This window comes from Megalobrama amblycephala, linkage group LG9 (genome assembly GCF_018812025.1).
Source record: "Megalobrama amblycephala isolate DHTTF-2021 linkage group LG9, ASM1881202v1, whole genome shotgun sequence".
Taxonomy (NCBI): Eukaryota; Metazoa; Chordata; class Actinopteri; order Cypriniformes; family Xenocyprididae; genus Megalobrama; species Megalobrama amblycephala.
In genome coordinates, this window is record NC_063052.1 from 38,200,817 (window position 1) to 38,211,952 (window position 11,136).

At 37.2% G+C, this 11,136-nt stretch overlaps 2 protein-coding genes across 2 annotated transcripts in view; both read right to left on the reverse strand.

Moving 5' to 3' along the window:
• Positions 1 to 7,408: 7,408 nt before the first annotated feature.
• Positions 7,409 to 9,709, reverse strand: twist1a (twist family bHLH transcription factor 1a). Its single transcript, XM_048203691.1, has 2 exons — positions 8,756 to 9,709; positions 7,409 to 7,859 (listed from the first exon to the last, which is right to left on the reverse strand). Exon 1 carries the CDS (start codon positions 9,605 to 9,607, stop codon positions 8,786 to 8,788), a length of 822 nt encoding a protein of 273 aa, XP_048059648.1. The 5' UTR covers positions 9,608 to 9,709; the 3' UTR covers positions 7,409 to 7,859; positions 8,756 to 8,785.
• Positions 9,710 to 10,508: 799 nt separating this feature from the next.
• Positions 10,509 to 11,136, reverse strand: part of LOC125276193 (protein Fer3-like) — a 2,452-nt gene continuing 1,824 nt past the window's right edge. Inside the window, exon 1 of the mRNA XM_048203721.1 lies at positions 10,509 to 11,136. This exon is cut by the window's right edge and continues 1,824 nt beyond it. The gene's annotated coding sequence lies outside the window, so the exon portion shown is untranslated.

An 11,136-nucleotide genomic window follows, 5' to 3' on the forward strand; every position in this document is an offset into this window, starting at 1 on the left:
TGGACAATGGGGGGGTGCCATTTTTGGTGCGCAGTGCATTCTGCGTTGATGACGTCAAATGGTTGCACTTGGTGAACTAATGGCGCTACCAACACAACTCGAAAAAAAAATACTGATACGATGCTACATTGTGCGGCCTTTAGTTGTAATTTTCAGTCAAAGGGCAAAAAAGATTGAAAAATCTACATTTTTTGGTAGGTTCCCCTGGTAAATTTCTCATTAATATCATGATATTTGGGGTCGCTTCAATCCGCAGACATGAAAAACAATAGTAGAATGCACTGCGCACCTAAAATGTCGCCACCCATTGTCCAAAACGTATAAAATGATGTGGATTTTTCATATAACCTAAATATTTAATGAGTTTTCTATTACATATTTCAGTAAGAGACATCATTAACGTTATATTAAGCCATACAAGTCTTAATATCCAGGGTTACCTTCAGGCCTTTACAGTAAACGGCCACTGTCATGATTATCACTGTCATCATCAACGCCCACTTCTATTGCAGAGAGTGGTTTGAAAACATTATCCATATAAAAAGCATTTATGCATTAATTGTTTACTTACGGTTTGCAATGTAGCTGTTGTCAAATCCAATACAGTTGCTTCAGCTTTCAACAAAAGTTTCTTTGCGAACTCTCCATTATTACACTGTGCCTCGATTACAAAACAGTCTGCAGTCAAATGCTCCAAACAAACATATATTCCTACGGTGCGATCCAGGACGCCATTATAAATAAACCATCATCCATCTGTTCTTGATGCTGGAGTCCTTCTGAAGTCTGTAGAGATGCATTTGTCCAGGTGTCAGACGTGCGTGAAGTATGTCAGAAACTGGACGTGCATCTGTGTACTGTATCCTGTGTACATACTGCACAGAGTCAGAGATTATAGTGGATTCTATTTGCTTTTGACGCGACGCTCGCGTCTGGTGTAAACAGATGTCAGCCGTTAAGTGACTGAATGATAGTGGGCGGGGCTTATGGCGTAAAACACTTCGTCGATGTCTTGATTTAGAGGCAGTCATATGCAAAGGTATTTTTTACTACAATTTCAATATTTACTGAGTGATTAAATTACTTGAGATGAAATATGAGATGTCATGTGTGAAGAAAATACTTTTTTAATGTGCAGCATTTTCATTTTCTCAAGCTGTTATTTTGTCAAATTATGCAAAACGTTTGAAAACATTCAGTTATTCTATTCTACAAAAAATGCAGGGTTAAAAACAACCCAAGCTGGGTTAAATATGGACAAACCCAGCGATTAGGTTGTTTTGACCAACCTGCCGGGCAGTTTTATTTAACACAACTATTGTTTAAAAATGACTATATGGCTGGGTTAAAAATGAACCCAAAATAGGTAGGAAATTAAAAATCAGACATATAATTACTAGAGACAACAATAATAATCAAAAGATGAACATTTATTAATAAGCAATTTAATAAATACGTATTATTTAATTATTATTTATTAAACTTATTGATAAATGTTCATTTATTAAACATACTAATAAATGTTAATTTCCAACCTATTTTGGCTTCATTTTAGGCGAGTAATACAGTAATTTTAAATAGAACTACCCAGCAGCCAAATATTTAACCCAACTGCTGGGTCAAAACAACCCAATCGGTTTTGTTTGTCCACATTTAACCCAGCTTGGGTTATATTATTCATTATTCAATTATAATTTCCCAAAGTGCCTATAGAAACATCCTCTATGAAATCTCTCCGTCACTGAAATCTTTTAGTCAGCAACAGGTTGATTTAAGGTTGAGTTCAAATTGTTTACCCCCTTCAGGCAGGCTGAAACTTATTTTAGGGGGCAACTAGCAAACATAAACAAATATCAGACAAAAGGTCTTTTATTTTGCATGAAAGTTTGTGATGTGTTTGTGTACACTGAACTGCATTCTGATTGTCTGTTTATTTTCATAGAAACCACACTGATGGGCAGGTAGATGTGAGCCGGCGGTCTATTGTGTGCCACATAGATGCCATTACAGCTGCCTGGGTGGTACATGTACACAATAACCCCAGTACTGCCAAAAACACATGCACCAGAGAGGCTGCAAACCAGAGGACCAGGACAAACCGGTTGTGGCCAGGCAGGCCGTGACCAGCACTTAAAGTCTGGTATTGGCGTAATGCCTGGGATGTGAGGCACTTTTGTACTTTGTGGGGCTTTATAAGAAAGATTCTTTAATTATCAGACACATTCAGGACTTTTTACCACACAGACAATCTCTTTTTAGGGTTTAAACCTAAAACTTTTTGAGTTACCAAATACGTAAACATTTGTGTAGCCACAACGTGCAACATAAAGTCGGGTTTAATTTGCAGCTTATTTTGGCAAACTACTCTTCATTTCATTTTTTACATGTTGTTTAGTGGCAGGTTTCTCTGAAATCGATTATACCACACTAAGAGATCGACGTGGGAAAACTGAATCAAATATGCCTGCCCACAAAACCTTGAGCAACCAGCACTTTCACATATTGCTCAAGGCTGCTTGATTTCTGAAAATATCTTGCATTCCTGTTATTGTGTGGGACGACTTTTAACACCAATAAAATGTCTTGGTTACGTTTGCGCATTTTTAAGGCTTCTTATTGAGGCTTGTTTGCAGCAAAACAACTGACAATCAGAGCGCCCTTAACCGTCAGAAAGAAAAATGTTGTAATGTGAGTTTTTAGCATCCTAAACTCACATTATCACTGCAGAACTCTAAATATCAGACAGGATTTTTATTAATCTCTTAAGGGAAACGGCAGCATGCAGATGTTGTAGTTCATCAAGGTCCTTCATGCATACAGAGAATTATCATGCTGTGTGCAATACAATATGAGTATGATAGTATGCCATTCCAAGCACACCCTGATATGATAGGGGTGAATTATCTGCAGCTCTCGCTTTTGCCTCGAATGTGAGCGAAATGTAATGCGATGAATTTCTGGACACAATTAAAATAGGCACACAAGATCTGGCTGCTCATAATAATTTAAATATGATTGGAATCTCCTAGGATCGGAGCGGTGGCATGAAAGAGTCGAATCCATGTGGTTCCGCTTACAGCCCAGAACCCAGTAAATCAGAGATGAAAAGGCCTTCGCTCAAATGAAATCATATATTAATCTAGTCTTCCAGGACGGACACACTTTGTTGAGCTGTGCAGTTTGAGGCTTCATTGAGTGCTGGAAGTTTCCATTGAGCAGAAAAGACACAAAATTAAAGCAGCATGTCGTGGACAATCTCACCTCAACAAAAGCCACATCATATTACCAAACATCTACAAGTGACCCTTGACCTCACTGCAGAATCAAAAGGTTCTTCATGCATTTTGCTGATAATCAATATTGTGTTTTAAATTTTGATCTGATGAATCTGATTTTATTGTGCTTATGTTTGGGATCTCAGAGACATTGAATATTATTGTGTAGAAGTTTTATTCAAAAGATTAGGAAAATGATGAAGTAGCAAACTGATACTTTAATGGCAAGCATGTGTTCTGAAATATAAAAGGGTAAAGGACGATAACTATTACAATAAGAATAAATATATAGTTCTTAAAATCGTTCTTAATATACAAATCAAAACACCATACTATAACGATAACGGCAGATATTAGTTGATGAACGATAAAAGCATGGACAGCCAATGAGAATCCATTCTGCTTTAAAGAGCTGGAGCATTTAAAGTGACAGAATGATATTGTACGTTGGTGTGAATGCTAATATCTTTATAGTTATCGTTCTGTATGTGAACGGGCCTTAACGATAATTATATAGTTCTAAAATTCGTTCTTCATATAAAAGAATAGTCCACACATCGCATTACACGATATCGGCAGAGAAACAATATGGTTGGAATCACTTTCAGAACTATTTTTTTTTCAGCTGATGAGGAATGAAAGCATTGACAGCCAATCAGAATCCATCCTGTTTTAAAGAGCTCGAGCATTTAAAGCAGCAGATGACAAAATTGCTGTGCGCTTAAAATAAACAGAACAATATTGTATGTTGGTGTGGACGCTAATAAATTTAGAGTTATCGTTTCTGGGCGTGAACGGACGTTAACAATAATGATATAGTTCTAAAAATCGTTCTAAATTTAAAATAATAGTTCACACATCACAACTATAATGATAATGGCATAGAAAAACGATTTTTTTTCCAGCTGACGAACCATAAAACATTGACAGCCAATCAGAATCCATTCTGCTTTAAAGAGCTCGAGCATTTAAAGCGGCAAATGACAAACGATTTTGTATATTGGTGTGAACGGGTCTTAACGATAAATATATAGTTCTAAAAAATCGTTCTAAATATAGCCTAAAAGAATTCTTCACACACCACACTATAACGATAACGAAAATGATATCCTTGGAATCACTTTCAGAACGATTTTTTTTTTCAGGTGATGAGGAATAAAAAAATTGACAGCCAATCAGAATCCATCTTTCTTTAAAGAGCTCGAGCATTGAAAGCGGCAGACGACAAAACAGCAGCACAGAATAAGGATATTGATAGTTATCATTATAGCCTACTAGTTAATAGTTATCGTTCGTGAACGGGCCTTTACTCTGTGTATTTATATTTTTTATTCACTTCAATGTTAAATACTTCACCATGAACTCTCTGCACCTGACAATGCGTTTTGCTCTTTCCTACAAAAACACCTGTTTTTTTTTTTTTTTTTTTTTTTTTTTTTTTTAATCAAATTCAGCAAATCTTTTTTTTTTTTTTCTCAATTATGAATATCAAAAACAATCTTAGCATGCAGGTATTTTAACTGTTAAGATTTTTAAGATTTATTACATGAAACATATTAATTGGACAAACTGACTGTGGTATTGGTTTGAAGAAATATTTGAAATGCCCATGTCAATGTGAAACACCTGTTAAAGTGACCCTAAACCTTTATCAACCTGTCCACACTTTCCCAAAAACATCAAAGCATTACAAAATAAACAGAAAAGAATTTCGTTTCACTGATTATTCTGACACTGAATATTATTCAGTGCTGTTTAATAGTTATTAATGATATTTTTTTATTATTATTAATAATTATTAAATAAAGTACAATAAAGTACATCTAAAACAGACAAATGGCTGTACAGCTCAAGCTCTTACAATTTACGCAAATGCTAAGATGTGATTTAACACTGCCATTCTTCTTCACATTTCAATTTTGCAGGTTTCTCCCGGCTTTGAACTGGTGAGAGCAGATGAGCAGTGCATTCATGTCTTCAAAGGCCTTTGAGTTTTAAATCATGATGTTAAACCCATCAGGTCAAACACGCAGAGACTGATAACACACGAGCTGCTGTGCGTGAGTGTGCGTGCATGTGCGCGTGCACTGCTGTATAATTCACGTGGATCAGGAATTTCATGCAGTCAAGTCCACAGAGGTGAGAGTTTCTCAAGTTTAACACAACACGGGCATTCTCATTTGAAGATGGTGAATCGATTCAGCTCGGTGAATCTTTACTGCCCTACAGGTCAGATGCTTTTACATCAACATTCGTCAAATCGTTTAACTGGACAAGCCTGTTTTGCTCATGCTTTTACACATCAGTGACCAATTCAAACGATCATGCAGAAGGCCTGAGCGCTCGTGTAAATACACTGCAGTCATATTGCATGCTTGATTTTGCAGTGAATGTTTTTATTGGTTTTCTTTTCTTTCTGAACACACAATTAAAACATGAACATTATATCCGAGTTCATAATTCACATTTCCTTTATTTTTATTCGAAAAAGCACTGAAACACATGAAACAAACTCCTATTATGCCCAAAAAAAGAGAGCAAAACTGCAGTATGTCCAGTTCAGCTCGATATCTTGAGACACACCGAGTTCAAATTGTCCAGATGCAAACGAAAATCGAAGTTTTAGAGAATTAATTACCAGAAGCATTCTGCAGTATATCCTCAGCGCGTGATGAAATCCCTGCACAACTCCAACAGACGTCCAAAGCAAAAGAGAGAGAAAAAATCATTGACTTTTCCATGTCATTTTGTCGGTTAAAGTTTGAAGTTCAAAACGCGCGCGCGCGAAAAACCTCTCCACAAACATTAGGTTTATCATTCCATCATTATCCCATCGAGTCTAACTTGTTTTAAAGAAACTCAAAGGATATTTGTGTCAGACCGAATGCGTGCATGTGAAGGCGGGTCTGAAGCAACTCAACATCTGTTCTATTCACGTGACGGTAAGAAAAATATTAACAACATCTGGTAAAAATAAGTTTGATTCAGGTGCCTGGACTCTCTCCTTTACTCTCTCTCCCACTACAAGTCCCCAAACCCTTGGATTGAAGCGTCATTTTAACGTGTTTCTGACTGGAAACCGACAGCAGAAACAAACCCCAGATTCCCGCCTAAACTGCGTGCGGGCCTCATAAAACACGACGTCTTAAAATTCTACAAGAAAAAAAATATTTGGAGGTTTCTTGTGGCTTTCTGAGGTGATCACGTCGATATTTAATTAATAATTTATACTTTAGGCCTACAATAATTAGGTTATATTAAAACCTCCCGCATTTCTTGATTTTATTTCCCGCCTTTGAATGTTTTTTTAATTATATTTGTTATTCTTGATTATTCCTACATTTTAATTGTTTGCTGATTTATCGCTTCGTAATATTTCTCTCTGATTCCATAAAAGACTCTCGGTTGTAAAATGCTTGTGTTTGACCCGCTGCACCTTTCCGTGACCTTCCCGACCCTTCGTTTTATAGACATCTGGGAATTCCATACATGTTTGGAGCCCGTTACACACCTTCAAATGATTCTTCACAACATCCTAAACGCTTTCCCAGACCTGCTGTCATATGCCGTCCTTTTGGGTTAAAATGCCGCGCAAAATGACACAAATGTCTTAATTACTGCAGAAATATTTATTGTATACTATGTTATTTTTTCTGACGTGTTATCTGTTATAGTAGAAAATAACATGCAATCATAATTTGTGTGTAACCCCTATTATTACAACAGTTTGTAGGCCTATTTAATTCGTATAAAAATTGCTTAAAATTATTACTACTAAATAAAATGACAGATTTTGGGTGAAAACAACTCTAAAAATATTTATTAATAATAGTTAGCATTATATCCGGGTTAGGATAAATCTACTTAATTTAAGTTTAAAATACTTTCCTTGCAAATTACCTTTTCATAACAGCATCTTTAGAAAAACAAAACTGAGCTGAGTGGGCCTTTATGTTGATGAGAAAGTATTTCCTTCTAGAACGATTTTTCTTTATTTAAATAAATGTTATTTATAACAACGGCATTATCGAACGATTATTGCAGTTGTTTCTGTGTACAAAAATACTTTTCGTCATTTTAATGTATTTTTGAAATCCCTTCATATTGCATGACTGCAGTAACAACATGCTAGGTACGTTTCAAACCATGTTTTATTGCAGAAAATATACACATATTTACATCGTATTTAAAATAGGAAATGCATGTAGACACCAGATCTCTCTGCATTGTGACAGTCATTAATAAATAAATAAATGTCTTTTCTAGGACCAGTCAAAGAAAGTGTTGAGCCGATTTCCTTCATTCGTTCTGTTTTTCCTTCAGAAATAAATATGACGACACGCTCTCTTCTGCTGTCAGAAGTCTCTGTTGGTCGACAGAAGCACGTTTTCCACATTCACCGTCACAACAGCCCAGATCTGAGTGTAATTCCTGGTCCCATGTCGTAGTTCACAACTGTAAGTGCTTGTAACGACGTCATGATGCTCCGGAATTTTCCCTTTATAATCCTTATTTTCTCCATTGTTTTGAGTCGGTCCTTCCAGTGAGTTCAGCTGCTCTGACTCGATGCTTATGGCCGAAAATCTGAAAAAACAAAGATTAAAGTGTGTTATAAAAAATCCATGAGAATGTAGTACAACACGATGCAACATTTATCTAATAATAACATGCATTTAATTACTTAAGTGACCTCTTAACTTAATAGTATTTATATAGACAATCCCAAAATAAATGACGTTTGCAAAATCCCCCAAACTTTGGCTGCACGAACTTTAGAAAAATACTTAGCACCACATTCTGAACTATTTTTTAGTGCTGAATAGGCGTTTTGTTTATGTTCCTCAAAGAACCATGTTTTAATAATGCAGTAGAGAATCTTTCAAGCATGAAAGGTAGTTTATCAGCCAAAAGTTTGGACTCATTTATACTCTTTCTTTATCAGGCCTATCACTCATTTCTACACCACAGAAATATAAGAAAACGAACATGAAATAACACAGATGGAAGTATGTGGATAATGTAATGACCAAAACATGTGAAAACTGAAAATAAATATTTCTTCGTTGTTTAAAACTCCAACTTCTTGCTCAAAACATTAATCAACCAACTTCACAAGGTGCATCCTGGGATGCTTTTAAACGCCATGAAAATGTGGCGATTTCTTCACTATTCACTCAAACTAAATATAGATAATAAGTTAGATGAACTCAGGGTGATCTAGACAAATATAGGCTGAATTCAGGTTGACTGGGACACTTTTTCCAAGTCATGAATTTTCAAGTCATGAACCTGAATTCACCCTATATTTGTCTAGAAAACGAATGTGAAATATTTAAACAGAAACTTCTAAAAGTTTTTAAAATAATTTAAGTGTGTCCAAATTGTTTTGTCTGGTAGACTATTAATATCATCCGAAAACCTTTAAAGAACCCTTCATTTTCGAGTGACTTTTGAAATGCGTAAAGTTTTGCATCGCATACCATGCTGCGTCAAAAGCGCGCATCCATGCGTTAGTGTGATGTTGACATGGACCACGCGCCCTCCATTCTCCATACAGAAAACGCGTAACTGAGTCTCTCGTGCGCTACATAACTGCAGCTGGACATTTTGGAGTCCAGCTCGTCGCTCTGCAAAACCTGACAGAGGAAATCAATGTACCGGGCGGCCAGTTTGAGAGTCTGTATCTTGCTGAGTTTGTCCGAGGGTAACGTGGGGATGATTTTGCGCAGGGACGCGAACGCCTCGTTCAGAGACTGAGTCCTCTGACGCTCGCGCACATTCGCCATGACGCGCTGCGTCTGCAGGTCCTCCAGAGACTGCGGGCTGCCGCCGCTGCTGTTGCTGCACTTTTTGCTTCTCTTCCCGGGCGTGGGGCTGTCGGAATCCTCGCCGTTCTTCCTGCTCGGGCGTCTTTTCCTGCTGCAGCGCTTCTGCTGTCGCCTGTCGAGCTCCTCCTCGCTGTTCCCAAGACTGTCCACTGGAGACTCCGGGGAGCTGGACTCCTCGTGCATCGCCTCTTCCTCAAACATCACCTTTGAAGTGAGAGGAAAAGCTCTGATAGTATGTTCGTAGATTCCCTGTCTCCAGCGGGATGGGGTTAAAGGCTCGCGTCCCTTTCTCAGGGTGGCTCCTCGTGCGTCACAGAGGTGTTTCTCAAACTTGAAGGGAAGTTTGGAGGCTCTTATAGTCTGGAAGACGCAAACTTTTTGGGGCGGCATGTGATTGGATAAGAAGCGGCGTGACGTAAGGGAGGAGAGGCGGGAGAGAGCCGAGATCCAAAAGGTTTCCGTTACACAAGAAGCCATCATGATGGGCCAATCACAGCGCTTCATTTAAACTAAACACAACATACACACTCATGACATATTCACTCATACATTGATGTTGATGTTTATGTAATTCAAATATAAAATAGAATAGAATAGAATCTATTTTGGGGATTTTCAGAGGTGCTGTCATATTACTCGAACCATATTAAAATTATAACATCCATCATGCTGTCAAAATAGTGAACGTAGACTATTATTAATATGATCCAACGAAAATACTGAAACATGTTGACAAATTTATCATAGGCTGATGATTAATTTTGATAAATGAGCTGCTGAACTGAATATATTTAGCCTTCTAGATGTTGTAGAATATAGAATAGAATAGAATAGAATAGAATAGAATAGAATAGAATAGAATATTTGGCATTGAATACATTTCTTTTATACGAAAAAAAACCCCCACATAAAACACTAACAATGTCATTATGTCAAAATAATAATTATGATCTAACATAAAATACTGAAACATTCAGTACTGAATCTTTGGCTATTTTGCCAAATCCATTAAAAGTGATTAATATGTAATCATTAAAAGGGCTTTTCAACTGGACAGATTTCAATGTGGTTTCTGGAATGAGTGAAGAGACTTGATTTGACTGGCAATGTTGGACCTCAGATGCTTTCAAAATGCAGCCTGCATGCGTAAAATTTCAAATTAAGTATTCTCTTTGGTCATGCATTATATTCTTAATGTATTAAAATAATTAGTGCTGTCAAACGATTTGTGTTTACATAATATATGTGTGTGTACTGTGTATATTTATTATGTATACATACACACACATGCATGTATATATTTAACAAAAATATATTATAATTAATCGATTGACAGCACTAAAAATAATGTACACACTGGCAGTTATGAAGAACCTCAATTCACTGTAAAAGAAAAGAGCCAATCTTGGGTTGGCTAAGCAGACCTTATTGTTTATTTGAACATGTTCTGAAATGCATGTCTGTGTTAGTGTTATTGCAGAGTCAGGTTTCCTTCTGCACCGTTTTCATACGCAGCGGGTCGCCAAGCGCAGACGACGCGCAAACTGTGTGGCCTCTTCAGTCCAACACAAACACACTCCCCAAACTGGCCTTTTGCTTTCACATAGATCCAGCGTCTGCATTATCTGCACAGACCCACACAAACAGAAGTCTTGCCTAAGCTTCTGTAAATGTCATATAACTTAGCAGCATTATTCATTCAGTTTTAAACCACTAAAGGCTTCTAGATGTCACAAGACCGTGGAGACGCTCCCTTTAAGTGTAAGTCCAAGGTTTAAAGATTCCGCAAGGTGGCGCACTGACGAAACTTATCCATGCGTCTCATTGTGCGTAAATGCGCATCTCACATCTGTGATTTGACTTGAAGATTCACCAAAACGCATAGATGACAGACATGTGGTGTTTATATTGTACGGTGTACAATGTGCGCTATACATAAATGTTTGAAATGACTCGAATATTCTATTCAAAAAGTGTCCACATGTGGCCATCTTGGGAACCGAAGGTCCAGGCGGCGCACCTGTTCTCGGTTG